General features: G+C 42.1%; 1 protein-coding gene across 6 annotated transcripts in view; it reads right to left on the bottom strand.

The window, feature by feature from the left end:
* The window catches only part of LOC115162942 (cell surface glycoprotein MUC18), a 52310-nt gene that overhangs the window by 9223 nt on the left and 17663 nt on the right, over positions 1-25424 (bottom strand). For 4 of the 6 annotated variants that reach the window (XM_029714481.1, XM_029714476.1, XM_029714475.1 and 1 more), the window contains exons 1-9: positions 14655-14676; positions 13461-13588; positions 12867-13098; positions 12648-12718; positions 12310-12397; positions 11592-11771; positions 11114-11241; positions 10748-10883; positions 10269-10384 (exon numbers count right to left, since the gene is read on the bottom strand). In XM_029714481.1, coding sequence (XP_029570341.1) covers positions 10269-10384; positions 10748-10883; positions 11114-11241; positions 11592-11771; positions 12310-12397; positions 12648-12718; positions 12867-13098; positions 13461-13588; positions 14655-14661 — 1086 coding nt within the window. In that variant the 5' untranslated portion in view covers positions 14662-14676. Of the gene's footprint in view, positions 1-10268; positions 10385-10747; positions 10884-11113; positions 11242-11591; positions 11772-12309; positions 12398-12647; positions 12719-12866; positions 13099-13460; positions 13589-14654; positions 14677-25424 lie in introns of those variants that run through there. The other 2 variants (XM_029714478.1, XM_029714477.1) reach the window with 2 other exon arrangements.

Genomic DNA, 25424 nt, shown 5'->3' on the forward strand with positions numbered 1-25424 from the left:
TGACATCATTTTCTGGAATTTTCCAAGCTGTTTAAAGGCACAGTCAACTTAGTGTATGTAAACGTCTGACCCACTGAACAAAGTAATGTCCTAACCAACTTGCCAAAATGATAGTTTGTTAAGAAGAAATTTGTGGAGTGGTTGAAAAACAAGTTTTAATGACTCCAACCTAAGTGTATGTAAACTTCTGACTTCAACTGTATTTATTTGTAGATGTCTTTGTTCTTCGTCTCTCTGTTGAAACCAATCGATCCTTCTATGGGGAATGTCTCGATGGGTGTAAGGTTCTGGTTGTCCACCAGAGGTCACAATGTCCTTAGTTGAAATAATCTGTCTGTAAACAATTGTTGGAAAAAGTATTTGTGTCATGCACAAAGTAGATGTCCTAACCGACTTGCCAAAACTATCGTTTGTTAACAAGAAATTTGTAGAGTGGTTGAAAAACAAGTTTTAATGACTCCAACAGGGGCGGCAGGTAGCCAAGTGGTTAGAGCGTTGGACTAGTAACGAAAGGTTGCAAGATCGAATCCCAGAGCCGACAAGGTAAAAATCTGTTGTTCTGCCACTGTTCCTAGGCCATCATTGAAAATAAGAATTTATTCTTAACTGATTTGCCAAGTTAAATAAAGGTAAAAAAACATTTTTTATAAGTGTATGTAAACTTCTGGCTTCAACTGTAAATAGTCTTGGTGGCCATTTGATTAAATGTTCAGCAGTCTTATGGCTTGGGGGTAGAAGCTGTTAAGGAGCCTTTTGGTCCTAGACTTGGCACTCCTGTACCGCTTGCCAGACGGTAGCAGAGAGAACAGTCTATGACTTGGGTGACTGGAGTCTGACAATTTTTGGGCATTCCTCTGACACAGCCTGGTATATAGGTCCTTCATGGCAGGAAGCTTAGCCCCAGTGATGTACTGGGCCGTACGCACTACCCTCTGTAGCGCCTTACGGTCAGATGCCGAGCACTTGCCATACCAGGCGGTGATGCAACCGGTCAGGATGCTCTCGATGGTGCAGCTGTAGAACTTTCTGAGGATCTGGGGACCCATGCCAAATCTTTTCAGTCTCCTGAGGGGGAATAGGTGTTGTCATGCCCTCTTCACGGCTGTCTTGGTGTGTTTGGACCATGGTAGCTTGTTGGTGATGTGGACACCAAGGAACTTGAAACTCTCGACCCGCTCCACAACAGCCCCGTCGATGTTAATGGGGGCCTGTTCAGCCCACCACGATCTGCTCCTTTGTCTTGCGCACATTGAGGGAGAGGTTGTTGTCCTGGCACCACACTGCCAGGTCTCTGACCTCCTCCCTATAGGTTGTTTCATCGATGTCGGTAATCATCTGTTGTGTCATCAGCAAACTTAATGATGGTGTTGGAGTTGTGTTTGGCTACGCAGTCGTGGGTGAACAGGGAGCACAGGAGGGGACTAGGTTGGAAAGGGCAGTGTGGAGTGCGATTGAGATTGCGTCATCTATGGATCTGTTGGGGCGGTATGCAAATTGGAGTGGGTCTACGATATCCGGGATGATGCTGTTGATGTGATCCATGACCAGCCTTTCAAAGCACTTAATGGCTACCGACGTGAGTGCTACGGGGCGGTAATAATTTAGGCAGGTTACCTTCGCTTTTTTGGGCACAGGGACTATGGCGGTCTGCTTGAAACATGTAGGTATTACAAACTCGGTCAGGGAGAGGTTGAAAATGTCAGTGAAGAAACTTGCCAGTTGGTCCTCGCATGCTCTGAGTACATGTCCTGGAAATCTGTCTGGCCCTGTGGCTTTGTGAATGTTGACCTGTTTAAAGGTCTTGCTCACATCGGCTACCAAGAGCGTTATCACACAGTCGTCCGGAACAGCTGGAGCTCTCATACATGCTTCCGTGTTGCTTGCCTCGAAGCGAGCATGAAAGACATTTAGCTCGTCTGGTAGGCTCGTGTCACTGGGCAGCTTGCAGCTGGGTTTGCCTTTGTAGTCCGTAATAGTTTTCAAGTCCTGCCACATCTGACGAGCGTCAGAGTCGGTGTAGTAGGATTCAATCTTAATCCTGTATTGACTCTTTGCCTGTTTGATGGTTCGTATCGGGATTTCTTATAAGCGTCCGGATTAGTGTCCCACTCCTTGAAAGCGGCAGCTCTAGCCTTTAGCTCGATGCGGATGTTGCCTGTAATCCATGGCTTCTGGTTGGGATATGTACGTACGGTCACTGTTGGGCGACGTCGTCAATGCACTTATTAATAAAGCCGATGACTGAGGTGGTATACTCCTCAATGCCATTGGATGAATCACGGAACATATCCCAGTCTGTGCTAGCAAAACAGTCCTGTAGCGTAGCATTTGCGTCATCTGACCACTTCCGTATTGAGCAAGTCACTGGTACTTCCTGCTTTAGTTTTTGCTTGTAAGCAGGAATCAGGAGGATAGAATTGTGGTCAGATTTGCCAAATGGAGGGTAAGGGACAGCTTTGTATGTGTCTCTGTGTGTGGAGTAAAGGTGGTCTAGAGTTTTTTTTCCCTCTGGTTGCACATGTGACATGCTGGTAGACATTAGGTAAAACTGATTTAAGTTTGCCTGCATTAAAGTCCCCAGCCACTAGGAGTGCTGCTTCTGGATGAGTATTTTCTTGTTTGCTTATGGCCTTATACAGCTGGTTGAGTGCGGTCATAGTGCCAGTATCGGTTTGTGGTGATAAATAGACGGTTACAAATAATATAGATGAGAACTCTCTTGGTAGAGAGTGTGGTCTACAGCTTATCATAAGGTACTCTACCTTAGGCGAGCAATACCTTGAGACTTCTTTAATATTAAACATTGCGCACCAGCTGTTATTGACAAATAGACACACACCCCAGCCCCTCGTCTTACCAGACGTAGCTTCTCTGTCCGGCCGATGCATGGAAAATCCCACCAGCTCTATATTATCTGTGTCGTCGTTCAGCCACGACTCAGTGAAACATAAGATATTACAGTTTTTAATGTCCCGTTGGTAGGATAGTCTTGATCTTATATCATCCATTTTGTTTTCCAATGATTGCACATTGGCCAATAGAACGGATGGTAGTGGAGGTTTACTCACTCAAATTCTCAGAAGGCAGCCCGATCTCCACCCCCTTTTTTTCTGTCTTTTCTTCACGCAAATTACAGGAATTTGGGCCCGTTCCCAAGAAAGCAGTATATCCTTCGCGTCGGACTCATTAAAGAAAAAATCTTTGTCCAGTTCGAGGTGAGTAATCGCTTTTCTGATGTCCAGAAGTTATTTTCGGTCATGGTAGCAGCATGAGATGGTAGCAGCAACATTATGTACAAAATAAGTTAACAAAAACAAGTTACAAACAATGCGAAAAAACAAACAAAATAGCACAGTTGGTTAGGAGCCCGTAAAACGGCAGCCATCCCCTCCGGCGCCAATCAAGCACAGCTACACCTCTTTTAGGAGATTTGAAAGACACAGGGAGATTCGAAAGACACAGGGAGATTTGAAAGACAGAGAGATTCGAAAGACAGAGAGATTCGAAAGACACAGAGAGATTCAAAAGGCACAGAGAGATTCGAAAGACAGAGAGATTCGAAAGACACAGGCAGATTCGAAAGACACAGGCAGATTCGAAAGACACAGGCAGATTCGAAAGACACAGGGAGATTCGAAGACACAGAGAGATTCGAAAGACACAGAGAGAATCAAAAGACACAGGGAGATTCGAAAGACACAGGGAGATTCGAAAGACACAGGGAGATTCGAAAGACATACTTGAGTTAGATATCAGGGGGTTATGGGAGCTGTTTAGTTAGACATAATCGATCATTGTCTTCTGCTGAAAAAACATGGCTTTCCTTTCTCTGCCATATCGTGGATTGAGAGTTACCTATCTAACAGAACACAGCAGGACTTATTTCATGGAAGCCTCTCTAACATAAACCAGGTAGAGTTTGGCATATGTCTAGATAGCTGTCTTTTGACCTACCACCAGTATTGAGTAAAGCCTGTGTGTCTATGTATCTTGATGTATGTTGATGACTCACATCAGCTACCACAGCAAGTGAACAAAGAGCTGCAGTCAGTTCTAGAATGGGTGGCAAGTAATAAGCTAGTCCTAAATATATCAAAACTAAAAGCTTTGTATTTGTGGCCAAACATTAGCTAAACCCTAAATGTAAGTGTTGTTACATAGATGCTGTGTTCACGATGCATGATTAATACATAATTCAAGGTTTATTTGATGTAGTAAATAAATAAATGATTTATTGATGTATAGATAAGAATTTAAATGTGATGTAACATGTAAATTAACGTTAGGCCATTGTCTGTGTTTTTATGTTCCATCCCGGAACTAACGTTCTCTGTTGTGTTACTGCTACGGAATTTGTTAATTGACTGTGTGCAATCTAACTTAAGCAGATCTTAGTCTGAGTCATAATTGTTGATGGCAGAGGCTAAGAAAGACAGTAAAGGGACTTTCAAGGGACTAAGGATTCAAGAACCTCTTTTCAGGACAAGCAGCCAACGAGTTCTCACGGCGTGACGTGGATGCATCGGAGAAAAAGACCTGCAATGCAATAAACGCCCTTTTCAAGGAACCAACCTGTGTCTGTTGTCGTGAAGAGAGCTACAGTGAGAACTCGCCTGCTCAACACGGGTAGGAGAGACAACAAGATCGCCGCGGGTAACGACGCAACGAAGATCCAGCAGATCAGATAAGCAAAGCCCATGACAGTGTCGGTTTAGCGACAGCAAGCAACGGTGATTGGACTGTGTTGAAAGCGCAACTTTTCAGGCCAAAAGCACTCTACCACAACATTCAAGTTAAGGTGGGATGAGAAGTGGTTCTACTTGGAAATTGCAACTAAGGACTCAGCTCTATGAATCGTACATACTGTGCTTAGCCTACATGTTTTGGGGATAAATCGAATGTGCTGGTGTTTGTGGTTGTTACGTGTTACGAGATTTAAAGGGAAACTTAACTCCATAAGCAAGTGAACACGTTTTGAGTAAAGATAAAAGATAATCATACATTGAAATTAAGATTAGTGTTTTATGAAAAGTGGTGTTAGCCAAGCTTAAAGAGCAAATTAAGCAAAGTTTAAAAGGTACCTCCGCTGATGTGAAATTCTTTTATTATGTGAAGTGATATGTGATTTAATGCATTATATGCATATTCATTCTGTGATTAAGGTTTATACTAAGTTTATTTGTACCAAAGTAATTTTCAATCTTATTTTGAAATTGAAGTCAACTTGAAGTCTAGCTAAGTTTAAATGCTGATAGTTATCTTGATGCAATACTGAAGTTTATATTTAGAAGTTAGGCTACCCACCTAGTCTTCACACAGTTAAGGAATTCATATAGTTATTAACCTTCCTGGCTAATCACATTTAGGCCTACTGTAGCCTACATTCACCCATAGCCTAATATAAATCCAATTCAAGCTCAATAGTTGAGACACACATACCACATCCATCTCAAAATGTCAGACACAAACACTGAGACATGCCGTGAAATTACCAAATCACCTGCTCAACCCGACGCGACAGACACAGAGTCTGCAGAAGAAGTGGAAAGGCTACGAAGAAGTGAAAGAACCCGATCCCTAACAGAGAAAGGAAAAGAACTTCAAGAAGAAAGGCTGAAGAGTGTACAACGTCGGTACAGGATCATCCATGAGAAGTGGAAGTATCATGCAAGAATAGGCAAGGAAATATTGACTGATTCAGCCTCCGAGGACGAATTAAATGAGCTGATTGAGAACATGAAAAGCACCTGTTCTGATGTACAGGTCATTTATGAAGAGTTACGTAGAATGCAAACTCCTGAACCAAACCTGCGACGCAGAATTGACACGTGCATTTCGCTTTCAGGATTTATCATTCAAAAGGCAGAAAGGCAACTTAAAGGGCATACATCAGATGAGGAGGAAGAACCTTCGCCCGATGTTGGCTCGATCCTAGACTCAACAGGTTCTCTATCAAGGCCACCGTCTCGTCGATCAAAATGTGTTTCTATCCACTCTAGCATCCACTCAGTTAAAAGAAATGAGGCTGCAGCTGAAGCTGCCGCATCCAAGGAGACTTTGGCAGTGTTGGATGAACAAGAAAGGGAAGCGATAGAACTTCAAAGGCTAGAGGCTGAAGGAAAACAGCGGCTGACACAATTTGAATCTGAGAACCTAGCCAGACAACAGGCAATGCAAGACAAGCGTAGAAAGCTTGAACGTCTAGAGGAAGTGAAGAAGTTGAACGCTGCAAGAGCTCGAGTAAAGGTCAACGATCAAGTCGAAGACAATTTTGAGACCACTGACTTTCTGCATGATGTTGAACCAGCAGGAGAACTTCAAGTTCTTAACCTCACAGTTCCTCCAGACCGCCTTCAATCTCTACCAGTCACAACGCAAGCCCTATATGCCTCAAGTCCCTCATTCATTCCTCAACCTCTACCAGTTACAAGTCAAGCTCTTAGTTCCCAAAGTCCACAATTGGTACCTCAAGCTCCACCAACTTCAGTGTCCATGCATCAAGTGCAGAACAGCTTTGATCTGGTCAACATGCTAGCAGAAGCTATAAGTGCCAATCGTCTCCCAACACCAGAGCCTGCATTATTCACTGGAGATCCTTTTGAAATTCAAAGACTGGCAGCTATCTTTCGAAACATTGATAGACAGGAAAAACATTCCAAAGAATGAAAAACTGTATTACCTAAGGAAGTACTTAGGTGGTGCCGCAAAGAAAGTTGTTGAAGGATTTTTCCTACTAGGCACTGAAGCAGCATACGACTCAGCCTGGCAGCTGTTGCAAAAACGTTTCGGAGACCCATTCATAATTGGGAAGTCCTTCAGAGACAAGCTGCATGGATGGCCAAAGATAAGCTCTAAGGATGGTTGTGAACTAAGAGACTTTGCAGACTTCCTCAAGAGCTGTGAGGCTGCAATGCCCCACATTAAGACATTGGAAGTTCTCAATGACTGCAATGAGAGTCAAAAGATTCTGCTGAAGTTGCCAGATTGGCTGGTATCCAGTTGGAACCGCAAAACGATGGAAGTCAGACAAGCAAACACTGGGTACCCACCATTCAAGGTGTTTGTAGACTTTCTATCAAAGGAAGCAGATCTCGCTTGCAATCCTATATCCTCAATACAAGCGCTCAAGAGTATGGAAAGCGAGAAACCAAAGCATCCACGAAGTCAAACCATTCAAGCAAAGACACTGTCCACAAACACAACACAGAGCAACATCCCTTCATGCATTTTTTGCAAAAGAACAGGACATGTCCTCGTCAAGTGCAGAAAGTTCAGTGAACAGACAGTTCAAGATCGTGTCAAGTTTGTGCAAGCAGAAAAACTTTGCTTTGGATGTTTGAAGACCGGTCATCACTCAAGAACGTGTGATAACAAGAGTACGTGTGAAAGATGTCAGAAGAGACACCCGACATGTTTGCATGATGACAAGTTCAAGGAACATCAAAGGTTGACACCTCCAAAGGTAGACGACTACTCAAAGCACAGGGCAGACACCAAGGAAATAGCTGCAGCAGCAATTACCAACAGAGTCATACAAGAAGGCCTAAGCACACAAACATCCTCAATCATACCAGTCTGGGTCTCGTCCACAAAACAGCCAGATCAAGAAGTTCTTGTCTACGCTCTCTTAGACACACAAAGCGATACGACTTTCATCCTAGATGAAGTAGCCCAAGACCTCAACACAAACAAAGAGAATGTCAGTTTGCGGCTGTCCACAATGTCTACAAGGTCAACAGTCATACCCTGCCAGAAACTGACAAGTCTACAACAGAGAGGGTACAACTTAAAGAAAAGGATCCCATTGCCACCACTTTTCACACGAGAATTCATTCCAGCAGACAGGTCGCACATTCCAACTGCTGAAACAGCTCTAAAATGGCCTCATCTGGAACAATTGGCAGACAAGATTCCACCACCACTGGATTGCGAAGTAGGCCTTCTGATCGGCTATAACTGTCAACAAGCCCTTCTTCCAAGGGAGATCCTTTCCGGTGAAGAAAATCATCCATATGCACAACGAACTGATCTCGGCTGGAGCATTGTTGGCTGCTCGACTCAAGCAAGTGACTACGGTGATGCAATAGGAACCAGTCACAGAATCATAGTGCGACAAGAGACACCTGCCATGCAGCCATCAGTTGAGCTGAAGAGAGACGTACACTTTGTGTGCAAAACTCAAGTCAAAGAGATCAATCCGACAGACATAATCAAGGTCCTCGAATCTGATTTCGCAGATCACACTGCAGATGACAACCCAGTTTCTCAGGAAGACCTTCTCTTTTTGTTTAAAGTGAAAGAAAGTATAAGGCAGAAGGAAGACTGCCACTATGAACTCCCACTTCCTTTCAAGACGGACAAACCTAATCTCCCAGACAATAAACGAAGTGCAGTTCAGCTGAAAGAGTCTAACTGGCTGAAAGGACCCAACTTTCTTTGGCAGAGGAGTCTTCCACGTGAAGAGGAAATGGTGGGAGAAGTAGAAACAACCGACCCTGAGCTTCGCAAGGCCCATGTCCACGCAGTCAAGATGAAAGAAGTGAATTCAATAGTGAATCGCTTCATTAAGTTTTCTGACTGGTCCAGAGCAGTGAGAGCCATCGCCAGGCTCCAGAAATTTGTCAGGGAATTCAAAGGACTCACCAAGAAACTAGTGGAAGCTTTCCAGGGTTGTAGAAGCTCATCCTAGTGCAGACGGCATGGTGTGAAAGCTGAAGCTACTAGTCAGTGACACTACACTTGGTAAAGAAAAACCACACACTAGATCAGTCCACCTTGAAAGGCCTATTCACAAGGTAGTTAGTTACCTTACTAGAGGCTAACTAAATCACATACGTTCATTCAGACTTAAAACATTTTATTAATTATTTTCATAATTTTGTTTAAAAGAAAATCCCACATTCCAAGTTAATGAGTGATTTGGTGGGAGTGTAAGTGTTGTTACATAGATGCTGTGTTCACGATGCATGATTAATACACAATTCAAGGTTTATTTGATGTAGTAAATAAATAAATGATTTATTGATGTATAGATAAGAATTTAAATGTGATGTAACATGTAAATTAACGTTAGGCCATTGTCTGTGTTTTTATGTTCCATCCCGGAACTAACGTTCTCTGTTGTGTTACTGTTATGGAATTTGTTAATTGACTGTGTGCAATCTAACTTAAGCAGATCTTAGTCTGAGTCATAATTGTTGATGGCAGAGGCTAAGAAAGACAGTAAAGGGACTTTCAAGGGACTAAGGATTCAAGAACCTCTTTTCAGGACAAGCAGCCAACGAGTTCTCACGGCGTGACGTGGATGCATCGGAGAAAAAGACCTGCAATGCAATAAACGCCCGTTTCAAGGAACCAACCTGTGTCTGTTGTCGTGAAGAGAGCTACACTAAACCTAATATTGTCATGAATAATGTGGCAATTGATCAAGTTGAGGAACTGCTTGGTGTAACCCTAGATTGTAAACTGACATGGTCACAACATATTGATGCAACGGTAGCTAAGATGGGGAGAGGTCTGTCCGTGATAAAGCACTGCTCTTATTTCTTGACATCACAATCAACAAAACAAGTCCAACAGGCTTTAGTTTTATCACAGATGAACTACTGCACAGTTATATGGTCAATGCCACAAAGAAGAACATAGGCAAATTGACTGCATCACTACTTGTCTTTGTGAGAGGTATTGCCATGTTGAAAGTAGCTAATACACAGCTCTGACACCCATATATACCCACAAGACATGCCACCAGGGGTCTCTTCACAGTCCCAAAGTCCAGAACAGACAATGGGAAACGCACAGAACTACATATAGCTACATGGAACTCTTCCACATCAAGTAACTCAAGCAAGCAGTAAAATCAAATGTAAAAAATGTATAAAAACAACACCTCATGGCACAACATGGAATGTGAAGAGACACACAAACACATGCACACACACACACTCTAAAACACACACACACACACACACACATTTTAATGTTGAGGTATTGTGTATTTTATATTGTACATTTGTATTAAGAGAGTAATAATGTAATAATATATTGTATGATGTACTGTTTTATTTAAGATGTAGGCTGTTGTGTTTTGTTGTAAGGTAATTGATTTAACCCTGTTTTGACCCTAGGAAGAGTATGGGGATCCTAATAAATACTAAATATCAGCATAGATATTTTCGCCTCTAAAAATGAAATATACAGTAACATAGTCTAATATAACTGTGTAGGAAGGAGTATAGCGTTTGACTCAGTGGGCTACTGTAATTTACCTTGAACCATACAGTGTGTGTGGGCAGGGAGGACTGAGCGTTGCATGTGGCCATCAGCTCCTCTCCCTGGGCTATGACATGGGTGTCTTTGGGAATCAACACAACCGGGTCCAGATCTATGGACACACAACATCCAATGTTAAGAACACTGCTACACCACTCTATATACAGTAGGCCAATGTTAGTAACCAAATCGAAGGGGCAATGGTATACATTGTTCACATTCAGTTTCACATTCGCGACCCACAGTTTGAGAACCAGTGCACTACATTACACTACATTACACTACTACTGCAATAATTAGGCCAGGAGTTTTTCTGGAGCCAGGGAATAATTCCTGGTGCTACTAATAAGACCATAAAGAGGATCCTAAGTTTTTCCTGGTCATGTCACAACTCCTGGTGCTACAAATAATGACTAACGTCCCAGGAATGTCCGGGAAGTACAGGACAGTTGTACCAGAGTAATGTCTCACTCACAGTTGACGAAGAGCTCTGTTTGCCCAAGGGTTTCTGCATACGTGTCCAGGTCCAGCGCTGTACACGTGATGTTGCCGTTGCTTTGCCGCGTCACGTCTTTCAGGACCAATACGTTCAGCTCAGATTTCAGCTCCTCCTAAAGAGAGACAGTGGCATTTATAACATACATCAACAGTGTTGTGTATGAACAAAGACATGCACACACGCACACACACACACAGTCCACATCCAGAGGTTTAGGCACATCCAATCACTTACAGTAAACACATGCATACACGTACATAGTTCTGGTTATAGTTGGAGACACAGGAAGCATTTTATTTAACATTTTTACATGGGACTAGGAGATAGGCAAGGGTTTCTTACCATATTGTGCATGAATGTAAAGGGTGGTTGAGGATTCCCGTCGGCACGGCAATGAACCTCAACTGTGTCTCCTTCTTTGACACTACCCTTCGGTGACTCCACCCACACATCAAGAGAAGTGGTTGGATCTGAAGAGATTTTACATTAATTTGATTTAACCTTTATTTATCCAGGCAAGTCAACAAGATTCTGATTCTCGTTGACAAATATGACCTGGAAAGTGGCAAGTATGGCCGTATAAAGTACAGGACAAGAGAAACTTGACAGGAACATGTGGCGACAGCACAAACAATCTGAAAATAAAAACGTTGCACTGTAGCATAGTTACTTGTATTTATGATTCATGCTTCTCGTTGAGACTGAACGAGATTTGAGATGGCACTGTACTTGTGTACATCTGTGACTGTGCATGTGTATAGTTTTCTACTGTCTCCATATGAGGGGGGGGACACATTAAGAGGGTGCACAGTAGACTCACAGTAGACAGTAATGTTGATCTTGTTGGTTTCAGTCCTCTTGGTTCCACCAGGGACAAGGTAGCTGACTTCGCAGTAGAAGAACGAATCCTTGTCTTTCTTGACCACATTCAGGTGAAGGTCACTCTGGACAGTGTACAGACCACTGGACTCCTTAGTGACCAGGGCCACCACACTGACCTCTGTGAGACATGCAGCACATATGGAAAACAGAGAACTTGAGTTACTGTAGAAGTGTAGCTGCTTGCACATGTTGATGTATCCCCAATGGCCAGGTTGGGGAGAGAATACATGGGGTGGTTTACTATCACTTACTTTTGTTTTCTATTTTTAAATATATATTTTTTTTAATTAATCTTTTCCACAGCCACATCTCATATTCAGGCACATGAAACAGACATCTATTTTTCCAACAGGCATGATCTGTGTCATACTAATCACTGATCATTGTTCTTCAATTTCACTGTCAAATTCCTGACTGACATCAATCTGCTTTTCATCTTTGATAACCCCAAAAAATATGTTTGTTATTCCTTGTGAGATCCGAGGCATGTTTACAACATTCTAAATGTGTTTATTACTGTCACGTTGCCAGCACAAAAAGCAGGAAGAGCATGAAGCAGATGTGGAATTGATATCTGTTATTATCAACTCTGTTTCACATTGCGTAGAAACTAATGTGTCTATGGACACTGTTGTCGAAGCCTTAGTAGTACTCACCGCCTGGCGTGTTCTGCAGTGAGCTCTGGTCACGGTACCAAGTGATGTTGGGCCTGGGGTAGCCGTTCTTAGCCTCACAGCTCCCTATCTGTGGAGAAAAATGACGTTACACGGTCAGTGTAAACCCTTTTCTCCTGAAAACCATGTACTCGATTTCGGGGATAAAAAGCTCAAATGTTTTTTGTTTTTTTTTACAATAAAACCAACATACTTTGCATTTTGCTAAATGTCAGTGTTACAAGCCCTCAAAAGTTACAAGCCCTTACCTTATCCCCATGCTATAACCTGAAGTCCTCTGTCTATTGCAAACAATGTGGTTTTTGTTTGTTCGTTTTTACCTTAGATGGGTTCTCATTGCTGACAGAGATCCCAGATTCCTCCCCCGTGATGATTGGACGATCAGGTGACGCTAGAGAGGAACAATGGATGACATCAAATAGAGAGCAATAGCTAGAATACTGAAGCTTTATAAGCATGCCACATGCTTTTTAGTCCAGGACTAGGCTAAATCTGGGTCCAGCAAACTGGCCCTAGGAATGGGTGCATCACACTCTTACCGAACACCTTGAGCGTAGTGCGTCCCTCATCGCTACCGGCTGACGTCCCGTTGACGAGGCAGATGAACTCTAGCTCATCCTCCACCTTCACGTCCCTGATGGTCAGCACCACCTCGCTGCTATTCCCCATCCCGTTCACACTGATCTTGTCTGTGAACTGCCCGCCCCGGTCGACTACCTGCATGGTGCTGTTTCCATAGTAGATCCTCAAGCGGACATTGGTCTTTGTAATCTACGATCCAAGTCGAAGATCATTGTCAAAGTCAATTGGAAAACAGGGCAGAGACAGAGGGACGAATCCTTGAGATCCGTGGGTGTAAAGTAAATATTTGTGCCCATGTAAATCTCCCATTTACATCAATGTTAGCTGATGCATAAATGTACAGATGTAGGTTAGGAATCAGCCCAGAGAGCTAAGAGAGCATGTGTTCATTTGTGAAACAGGGATCTGAGATGGAAGGGATGTGTTAGCCTGGTTGTCAGATCTGTTGGTCCTTTAGCCAACTGCTAACAGAGCTAGCTAAAGCACGAACAGCTTTTGGAACCAGGCTAACGTGCGTGTGTGTGCGCTAGTGTCCATGTTCTACTACTCACCATGTACCACTGGATAATGACGTTGTCGGGGCTGTCTGAGACCGTGAACATGCATGTGATCTGAGCCGTGTCCCCCAGAAACACCTCCACTCTGTCCTCCATGTTCACCTGCACCTTGGCCCAGGCTGCTGTAGAGACACAGAGAAACAAGCCACATGTTCGAGATCATTTACAGCAGGCAGAGTGTGCAGAATCAGTCACGTTTAAAGACCCTTTTCACGATGATGTGAAAGTTTGTCGTTTTGATCATACGAAGTAATAATTTCTGTACCAACATTAAAGATGGAATCCGCAGCAGGGGGAAACAGCACCGATGGCCGCCCCACCACCGTCTTCTATCAATGAAAAAACTGTGTTTGTTGTTTGCAGTAACCTCTTTGTTGTTGTAATATCACAAACGGACATTGCTGTTTCACCATTAACACACACACACACACACACACACACTGACACGCATTGCACAATCACACACACGCACACACACATCTGCCTGGCCTGATATGGTCGGAGCTGAAGGAAAGCAACAAAAAGCTCATAATGGTCAAAGAAAAAAGAAGCAATGACAGGAATTCTGGGAGCCCACCCATGTCCATATTAATGTTCTACATTCCAGTGTGTCACCGTTTAGGAGGGAAGAAAGACTCAATTTACAGACAGCATAGTGAGCCAGTGTTCGGCTCTCTCACAGAGGAATGAGTGGTTTTTCCCTCCAAGCGTGTCTAGGACGACACACAGGCCAGAAGGGCCATTATGCACTTTACACACAATATGAAAGCAGACTCCTTCCTATAGCCTCTAGGTTGGCAATGACCCCTTGCTGTGCCTATAGACTTGTCTGCCCAGATCCATTGTTCAGTAGCATGCTGTGAGTTACGAGTTAAGAAAGAAATGTGGCAACTCAATCAGGGGTGGTTTGTTGATGTGGACATGGTGTGTGTGTGTGTGTGTGTGTGTGTGTGTGTGTGTGTGTGTGTGTGTGTGTGTGTGTGTGTGTGTGTGTGTGTGTGTGTGTGTGTGTGTGTGTGTGTGTGTGTGTGTGTGTGTGTGTGTGTGTGTGTGAAGGGGGGTGGACAGTGTGTCTTTGTGTGTCTTATTAGATGCATGGTCTACGTACATGTACTGTATGTACATGCGCGTGTCTTCCTTTTCCCTTTAACAGGTGAGACAGTTCATGGAGGGCACATTAATACTCACTGAGCATGTTTGACCTCAACAACACAGTGACAGCCAGGTTATTATCTCTCCGTCCTGTCCTGCACCAACAGCAGCAAACCCACATCACACACACACACCAGAGGCTAATGGAGGAAGAAGGATGTTGTGTTATTACAGTGATTCAATTAGGTATCCCCACAAAAACATTTCCTGTGCATTAGCAACGTAACAACAGGCCAACGCTGACTCACTCTGAACAGGGGGTGGGTGCTACACATTGGTCTCCGTACTTACAAGATCTACAGCACCATTCTAAAGTACGGACACTACTACTCATTCCAGGGTATTTGTACTATAATAGTGAAGACGTTACAACTATGAAATAATACATATGTAGTAACCCCCCAAAAAAGTGTTAATCAAATAAAAATATATTTGATATTTGAGATTCTTCAAAGTAGCCACCCTTTGCCTTGACAGCTTTGCACACTCTTGGCATTCTCTCAACCAGCTTCATGGGGTAGTCAGCTGGAATGCATTTCAATTAACAGGTGTGCCTTGATAAAAGTTAATTTGGGGAATTTCTTTCCTTCTTAATGCGTTTGGGCCAATCAGTTGTGATGTGACAAGGTCGAGGTGGTATACAGAATATAGCCCTATTTGGTAAAAGACCAAGTCCATATTATGTCAAGAACAGCTATAAAAAAAAAAGCTAAGAGAAATGACAGTCCATCATTACTTTAAGACGTGAAGGTCAGTCAATGCGGAAAATGTCAAGAACTTTGAAAGTTTCTTCAAGTGCAGTAGCAAAAACCACCAAGCACTATGATGAAACTGGCTCTCATGAGGAACGCCACAGGAAAGAAAGACCCAGAGTTACCTCTGCTACAGGGGATAAGCTCATTAGAGTTACCAGCCTCAGAAATTGCAGCCCAAATAAATGCTTCACAGAGTTCAAGTAACAGGCACATCTCAACATCAACTGTTCAGAGGAGACTGTGTGAATCAGGCCTTCATGGTTGAATTGCTGCAAAGAAACCAATACTAAAGGACATCAATAAGAAGAAGAGACTTGCTTGGGCCAAGAAACACGAGCAATGGACATTAGACCGGTGGAAATCTGTCCTTTGGTCTGATGAGTCCAAATTTGAGATTTTTGATCTCCGCATGTGTGGTTCCCACCCTGAAGCATGGAGGAGGTGGTGTGATGGTGTGGGGGTGCTTTGCTGGTGACACTGTCAGTGATTTATTTATAATTCAGGCACACTTAACCAGCATGGCTACCACAGCATTCTGCAGGGATACGCACTCCCATTTGGTTTGCGCTAATTGGGACTATCATTTGTTTTTCAACAGGACAATGACCCAACACACCTCCAGTGTAAGGGCTATTTGACCAAGAAGGAGAATGATCGAGTGCTGTATGAGATGACCTGGCCTCCACAATCACCCAACCTCAACCCAATTGAGAATATTTGGGATGAGTTGGACCACAGAGTGAAGGAAAAGCAGCTCAGCATATGTGGGAACTCCTTCAAGACTGTTGGAAAAGCGTTCCAGGTGAAGCTGGTTGAAAGAATGCCAAGAGTGTGCAAAGCAGTCATCAAGGCAAAGGGTGGCTACTTTGAAGAATCTCAATATAAAATATATTTAGATTTGTTTAACATTTTTTGGGTTACTACATATGTTTTATTTCATAGTTTTGATGTCTTCACTATTATTCTACAATGTAGAAAATAGTAAAAATAAAGAAAAACCCTTGAATGAGTAGGTGTTGCCAAACTTTTGACAGGTGCTGTATAACGAGTTATTGGTGGTCGGGAGGCCAGAATGTGAGAGGAGCTGTGCCCCTTGTCCACACTGTGCACATGTGAGGTGAGTACCTTCACGTGCAGAAGAGATACGTTCAAACATTATGTAGCCCTTATTAAGGCTTTATGAATGCAGCCTACTGTAAGGTGTTACCAAGACCTTTCTCCCATGGTATTAGGCATTATCTTACCTAACATTGAAGATAATTATCACATGGTATAGCATTATCTCGCAAATAAACAAAATGCTTGATATCAGCAGTTGAAAACATCCTTTCATCATTATGACATGAAATGCTTTGCAGGTTTTTAAATGTGATTACCTAGTAGACTAGACTGGACGCAAAGTTCTTGCGGATCAAATCCCTTTAGCGGGATCGATTTGACAACAGCCAGTGAAAGTGCAGGGCGCCAAATTCAAAACAACAAAAATCTCATAATTAAAATTCCTCAAACATACAAGTATTATACACCATTTTAAAGATAAGATTCTCGTTAATCGAACCACAGTGTCCGATCTCAAAAAGGCTTTACAGCGAAAGCACACCAAACGATTATGTTAGGTCAGCACCTAGTCACAAACAAACATACAGCCATTTTCCAGCCAGAGAGGAGTCACAAAAAGCAGAAATAGAGATAAAATGAATCACTAACCTTTGATGATCTTCATCAGATGGCACTCATAGGACTTCATGTTACACAATACATGTATGTTTTGTTCGATAAAGTTCATATTTATATCCAAAAATCAGTTTACATTGGTGCGTTATGTTCAGTAATGTTTTGCCTCCAAAACCTTCGGTGACTTTGCAGAGAGCCACATCAATTTACAGAAATACTTATCATAAACTTTGATAAAATATACAAGTGTTATGCACAGAATTACAGATACACTTCTCCTTAATGCAACCGCTGTGTCAGATTTCAAAAAAGCTTCACGGCGAAAGCACACGTTGCAATAATCTGAGTACAGCACTCAGACACCAAAACAAGCCATACAAATACCCGCCATGTTGGAGCCAACAGAAGTCAGAAATAACATTATAAATATTCACTTACCTTTGATGATCTTCATTGGAATGCACTCCCAGGAATCCCAGTTCCACAATAAATTTTCATTTTGTTCGATAAAGTTCATCTTTATGCCCAAATTCCTCCATTTTGTTTGCGCGTTAGGTTCACTATTCCAAATGCAAGGCCCGGGCTTACTAAGTCCAGATGAAATGTCAAAAAAGTTATACTACAGTTTGTAGAAACATGTCAAACGATGTATAGAATCAATCTTTAGGATGTTTTTATCATAAATCTTCAATAAAATTCCAACTGAACAATTCCTTTGTCTTTAGGAATGAAGAGGAACTCAGTTCGCTCCCAAGGCTGCTCGCGTGACTGAGCTCATGCCTTTTTCTCAGACACCTGATTCCATTAGCTCTTATTCTCTTCCCATTCACAGTAGAAGCCTGAAACAACGTTCTAAAGACTGTTGACATCTAGTGGAAGCCTTAGGAAGTGGCAATCACTTGAAAAACTACAAGCCTCAGTTTCCCACTTCCTGGTTGGATTTTTCTCCGATTTTTTCCTGCCATATGAGTTCTGTTATACTCACAGACATCATTCAAACAGTTTTAGAAACTTCAGTGTTTTCTATCCAAATCTACTAATAATATGCATATCCTAGCTTCTGGGCCTGAGTAGCAGGCAGCCAAAGAGGATTAATGTCTTAAAAAAAGTTTAAAGAGGATTAATGTCTTGAAAAAAGTTTAATGAAAAAACTTGGCTTCAAACACAGCATTGTTCAATGCAGTCAGACTTTAGCTGGAGGCAGTTGTCTGCATACCTAAGAATCAACCACCTTGAACATCATAATTGAGTCTAATTACAACAAACGAGTCTGAGACACGTCTGGAGCGGGCTGACAACTCTGATTATTTCTAGGTGTTGACATGCTCTCTGACAGAAGTCGAGAGACTAAAAGGAGTGTCATTACAATGCACTTAACAAGGAAGTCACTGTTGACAGTTAAAGTGAGGAACCGGAAGTGTTCCAGCTGTCCATGCTCAATCATGTGAGATCAGTGGGCTTGCCAACAAAGCGTGGCATAATTACACCAGATAACAGAAACAAGCATTTTCAGGTTAACTCTTCAATATTGTTACTGCTTTCAAAGACATGTAAAGGCGGAGCCATCTTTTTCAGGCCATATTATATCAAATATTTTGCATATCTGCACACCGGACTTTGATGTATTTGTAGACATAACTCCTGCCTGCAAACACCTAGTGCTGAGCTATTATCTGAAATGTAGGTTATTTCTCGGTTTTTAAACAACTAATTGATGACATAGGTTCAATTATTTGAATTCCATTTGGTTCTGGTTTTTTCTGTAACTGCAATGCGCACATCGTACAGTTTCTAGAGATAAATCACATCCAACCTATAGTCCGGAGTTGTAGTTTCCAACATGCCAATATTCTACATAGTTTAGCGCATAAAACGTGGTAATTAACTACAATGACCATAATCCACTGCGCATCATTTGTCGGTCTGTGTATATATATTTTTGGGTGTGATTTTGTCAGACAGCATAGGCATCAGCTCTATAGAGATGAGATGATGACTTGGAATGATATAATAGTCATCGAATAAAACAAAGATACACAACAACTGAAATGTTTAATAAAGTAAAGTGAATACATGAGGGTTAACAAGTGATAAGCAGTAAAGGGCAGTCACTACCATCATGGGACTTTTATTAATTGTTGTATTATGTGTTGTGCATTTAATCTTTACACCATGACAATGTTCCCCTCTTTCTCTTTCTCTCTGGCCCAGCTGAACCCAATCAGCCCACCAGCTGCTCTACACATACACACTCAAACACACACGAAAGCACCCACATACGCACCCACATACGCATATGCAAGCACCCACACATCCCCACAAACAATACACACGAATACCCATACTAGCGTACTACATACAACCGGTATACTCATTTCGGCGTTCACTCGTCTTTTCCAGCTCACGTGTTTGACAACAGCTGATAATTGACGCGCTGTACTTAAATGAACTATGGCGGGAGTCAACAATCACGCACTAGATCATGCACTCTGAGTAATATTTTCGAGATTTCACATACTATAAAGCTTTTTTTTTAATTTTCTTCCCCTAACCTGCAAGTGCAAAAAAACAGAAGCCCCAGACAGGTAGATGAGACACGGCACTGGCTTTTCAAAGCCTGGAATGTGTTTTGACTCAAAAGGTATGGATGGAGGGACATGCCCTTCCCGCCTCCCTCCCTCACTCTGTCCATCTGTCTGTCTGTCTAGCTAGCTAGCTAGACTGGCTTGAGGGGAGCAGGTGAGGACCCCTCACACACAAACACACACACCACCTCTTATCTCTTCATATACTGTATCTCCCCACCTCATCCGCTTCAAGGTCTCACCTTTCAACTAGCATAACCACTGGACCTTGACAGGATATATGGGTTTCAACCACACTAGCCAAAGACCTGCATTGTTAATTACATACCATCAGAGTCTCAGCAGTCATCTTTGCGATTCAATTAATGCCGCCACTGAGGTTAATGATGATTTAAAATCAATTATTATGGAGGATGTCCTTGTGATTTCCGAACTGAGAGACCTGTCATCTGACAAGACTGCTCATCCCTATCGTCTGGCTTGGAGGGCTATGGAGTGGTACAAATCCCTGCGAGGGGGAGGGTGGATTGATCTTCCAGTCAGGTGAGTGTGTCTCTGTGTAGCTGTAAAGTCTGGCACGCTAGATTAATTCTATTCTAAACAAGACTAGGGCTACATCTAAATATTCTTTCAAATATTTAGATGTAAGCTGTGGATTCTCCCCACTAAAAATAAATCCATTCTTTATTTATAGTGGGCTTTACCCTGGTCTTCGGTAAACTGACATTTCACAAAGCTAAAATGATTAGTTAGGATGAACAGTACAGTTTAGGAACCAGGAGGACAGAAAGCAGCTATTCCATGCTTTCTCGTCCTTTTCCCCGTAGATGTTTGTTATAGAATTTGATCACTGCACGATACAGTGCATTTGGAAAGTATTCAGACCCCTTCACTTTTTCCACATCACATTTTGTTACTTTACAGCCTTAAACAGAAACAGGATGCACCTAAGATCAATTTCGAGTCTCATAGCAAAGGGCCTGAATACTTAAGTAAGTAAGGTGTTTTTTAATATAGTTTTTAAAATAAATGTCAAACATTTCTAAAAAAGTGATTTTGCTTTGTGGTATGTGGTATTGTGTGTAGATTGTTGAGGATTTTTATTCATTTGATCTATTTAGAATAAGGCTGTAACATAACAAAATGTGGAAAAGGGAAGGGGTCTGAATACTTTCCGAATGCACTGAATATGTTTCCATACATATACACATATACACCACTCATGGTTCATAATGACAGTTCTCTGTCACCTCTAAGAATAACAATACCATATCATGTGTGTTTGCTTACACGATTCGGTAGACACTGTACAATGTGTTGACCCCCTAAGCGTCATAAATAGACCCCCTACTTTTGTGCCGTGTCAGTGTTCGTGAGAACCTAGGAACAACATGGCTGGGTTTGTTTGGCTCTAGACCAGGAGAGAGTTGGCACTGGACCTGGCATTGAGAGTTGGCACAGAGAGGTGCTGTAGCCTAGATTCTTACATTTTGGTGTAATTCTTCGACAGGAGAAATATACTGGATGGCAAGCGGTGGAGTAACCTCCTGAGAGGGCAACAAAGTTCAAGACCGTGTCAACCCAACACAGAACGGCCTTCTTGTACCACTAGTTTCCCTTGTTGCCTAGAGGTCTAAAAAATCCTTACGAGAGTAGGTCTCTCTCTGAGGCATTCCCAAAGATGCAAATATGAGGACCTTGTCAAGAGCTCGTCAATCAAATTAGTTCTGCTGCTTTACCCTCTGTCTGTTCCAACAGGCACCAAAGAAAGAGCTCCCCTTTAATCATCAGAACCATCAAATGCTCTTTTATCTGTCAAAAACACTGATCCTCACAGGTTACGCTGTGCAGGCGTACAATTCGCAGTCGGTCAAGCATGTCTGCATACACAGAACATGTTAAAAGTCATATCATCAAATATGCTTTGGGACTAGACCTTCAAAGAGAATGGAAAAAGTGATCACAGGTGTGTGTGCTTCAGAGCGAATGAGAAGAGGCCCACTATGAAGCATCAAACACTAGGACTCTGCCCGTGCCCTAATTATTGCCTGGCTCATTAACTTTCAATATCCTCTTTTGGGAGTCTGTTTTATTAGGAGCAGAGTGAAGTTGCCCCCTAGACACCGGTCTTGAGTCAATTTTGGATTTTTCCCACTAATTGGTAAGATTAGGTAGGATTGGGGGGAGGGGTAGCTGATCCTTGATATGTACCTAGCGGGAAACTTCACCCCAGAGCATTTAATTAGGGTTGGGGTTCCTACAACTTCCTGCTAGGTTTTGAATAGCAACAGCAGGATGCCAACGCTTATTACCTGAAAAACATGTATCACTACTAGCTATAACCCGGGTTTTCACAAACCAGTTCCTGGGGCCTCCCCCTGGGGGCACGTTTAGTTTTTTTGCCCTAGCACTACACAGCTGATTCAAATAACCAACTCATCATCAACCTTTGATTATTTGAATCAGCTGTGTACTGCTAAGGCAAAAAACTAAACCGAGTTTGGAAAACCCTGCTATAGGACCGAGTTTGGAAAACCCCGCTATAGAGAACTTAAAAACACATACATACTGTATCTCATTGGCACTGTGGCGAAGAACAACCCACATTTCACTGGTGGGACGACTGCATGGGCTCCCATTGATACATATGCAGTACCGTATAACATGGTACTTTCATTGTAAAAATACAACAACATAAATCAGCATCAGTGCACGAAATACACATTCACATTACCTTACTGTAGATTGTGACATATCAAAACTGAAATACCACGTCAACAATTATTGTAACGGCAGTAGTTCTGTAAATGTCTGCCCTTTGCATTAAATTCCAACAAGTTAGAACAAAAGTGTTAAATGATGTGTTCATCAATAGAGTTGCCCCTGTCTGAATAGGAATGGCGAACAGGCAAAGCCCTTGGCCTTGGGCGTAATGGACTCAGTATAAATGGCCATGAATAAGACATGTTTTCTCACTAAACTTGGTATTTGATACACAGTGGCTACAGAATAAACACCAGCAGAAACCTTAAAAAAGAAAAACATAACCGAGAGACACAGAACTGTTTTTCTATGCCATCACTAAAACATTGGGTATATTCTGAAATCTCTTGAGACCTAACAACAATATGTACAGTTCTCAATTCCAGCCATCATTTATTGACACTGTGCTAGGTACAGTAGTGGCGTAACCTTGGGATAGCGCTAGAGTAGAGTAGAAAAATAGTAGAAAAATGTAGAAAAATGTCTATTGTAAAGTGATTTAAAAATAGATGTAATGAACGTAACAAAATAAAGGCAATTTCCCAATACTGGGAGAGGATAAGGCCCAGAAGGAAAGGCCTGAGTTATGGTGCCACCTGCTATGGTTCCAACTTCACTGTGCTGAGTTAGCTGTTAGCCAGTTAGCATTAGAAAGGCTAACTCCAACTTCACTGTACTAAGTTAGCTACAGTAGCTATCTTGCGCTGCAAGAAGCTGTGACTCAGCTGATACTTTACATGCTGAGCGATAGTACTGACATGGGCAGCTACAATAGGCACATTTCTGTGCCAAAATTCAAGACAACATCCAGATAGACCAATAGAAGAGGAGTGTTATAAGTAAAAAAATAAAAAATAAAATCCATTTTAGGAGAAGGTGTGGTGCTTGGTCACCATGACCCAAATGCTTTTCCCTGGGCCGTCGTCTAATGCCTACTCTAGGGGCCAGTCAACATACCATTACAGTCCAATGATGTATAAGAGAGAGGAGTAGGAGGATGAGCAGAAAGTAAACCTAAGATGGATAAATGGGACCACACACGCAACAGAAAAGAATGTCATCCGATTTTTTTCTCAGTGAATCCGATCCCTTCTTACTCTTTCAGCAGCACACCTGTTCCTAAAATCACCTCAGGCGCAGATTTTTTAAACACTTAACATTCCTCTTCTATTGGCCCATCTGGATGTTGTCTTGAATTACATGTTCCATAGGGAGAAAAGGTTGTGAAACAAGGAAGTACTACCTGAACCTGTCCAATGAGGTTACAGGTTTTTTGTTTTCTGTTGCACTGTTTTTCAACGATGTACCCTAATGAACACGACCCAGTCTAGAACATTCTCCGGCTCCCACTGTGGAGAGACTGAAGACTACTACTGCAGATTCAGCAGGTTCACTGGCTCATCGCTCTTGGAATATTTGTTATTTCTTTGGCATTGTCTCAAAAGATGAACACCAAAGGGAGTTCACTGTGTTCTCCTGCTTTGATAACTTGGCAACATATTGCTCTCTTCCACGCACACTCTCCAATACTCACTGTTTGGATAACCTCTGCATAAAAGTATGTGTTTTACATGACTTCTGACATTATGTGGGATGCGGTCAGCTTCCCATGTCCAGCTCTGACTCCCACCCCCCAAAAATACAAGTGAAATCATAACAAAATGGACACTATCTCACAGCTGCATTTTAACTGCAAACTCAGAGGGTTCCCGCCTTTTTGCCTTATCCCATGGTGGTACAAATGTCCCCTTCCATCCTCTTTCCCACATTTCAGAGAAAAAGTGGCCTCCAAAAGGATTTGTGTACTCAGGAAAAGGCAAAAATAACACTGAAGCACAAAAGTATGGGAAAGGCCATTAGGGACAATCTTATTTTCGTGCCGCATTGACTGTGACGACAGAGCAAACCCCATGACATGCCTTCAGAAATATGAGATGTATGCTGGAACTCTCTCTCTCTCGCATTGTCTCTCTCTCAGTGGCAATTCTAAAGATAGCCACCTTTGGAAGTATTCGAGAGCGGCTCTCTCCTTTTTTGGTGTACCCTAAAAGTGGCGTGAATCAATGCCAGGTAGTACACAGTACTATACAAGGGGTTGAGTGTGCCAGAGAAGCAGCCGTTCACCCTTTGGAACACAGAAGCCCCCCATAAGAAATAGTTGGGTTTATTTGCCCCCCCCCCAACTTTATTAATATGTTTCATTATTGGTCATAAAAGATTGTTAAAACACAGGGAAATCAGCTCCAATTGATTTTAATTTTGGAAAACTGTTCCAAAGTATTCCCACGCATTATAGATTGTATACAAATGTAAGCAAGGTATTAAATGATTATGTTTTAGTCAAATATTATATCTATTTGGGCTTCTTGCTGTCAATTTGCGGTCTACAAATTATTTGTAATTATATTCCGGCCCCCCGCCCATCCGCTCAAGAAAAAAATCAGCCCGCGGCTGAATCTAGTTGATGGTCCCTGTTTTAAGGGCATTCGATATCCATGCAGTGAAAAAAAGCCTTTATGTGGAGATAAAACAAAAATAATTTGGAGCCAATAATACAGAAAGAGCTGTTCTCTATTAAAAAGTATGGGGCGAATCAGTTTTACTTCAACGTCTTGCAGAGCAATAAATTAATAAATTAAATTAAAACGAATGTAGCATCTTTTACAAGGGCTTTATCGTAGTATGCTAGTCCTGAAAATAGGTGCAATGTAAGTGATCTTATAAAGAAGGTACTAAGCTAACATATGGAATTGTTTTAAGATGGTCATACCATGGATCATTTAGTTATTTGATTGTGAATTTAAGGACTCCTTTAGGTATCAATATATTTTTTGAGGGGAGGATAAAATATTGAATGTGGCCTTTACTACTATAGCCCATAGAAACGCATGAATAACACATTCATAAACGGCAAAAAATACATTTAAAAAATTGCTAATAAGGAATAAGGTTTTGAAGTGCCTGTCCGATATCTAAGAGATATAAGAAAGCTCGGGAAATATATATATATATTTTTTACACATATTTAA

This window comes from Salmo trutta, chromosome 26, assembly GCF_901001165.1.
Source record: "Salmo trutta chromosome 26, fSalTru1.1, whole genome shotgun sequence".
In the NCBI taxonomy this organism is placed as follows: domain Eukaryota; kingdom Metazoa; phylum Chordata; class Actinopteri; order Salmoniformes; family Salmonidae; genus Salmo; species Salmo trutta.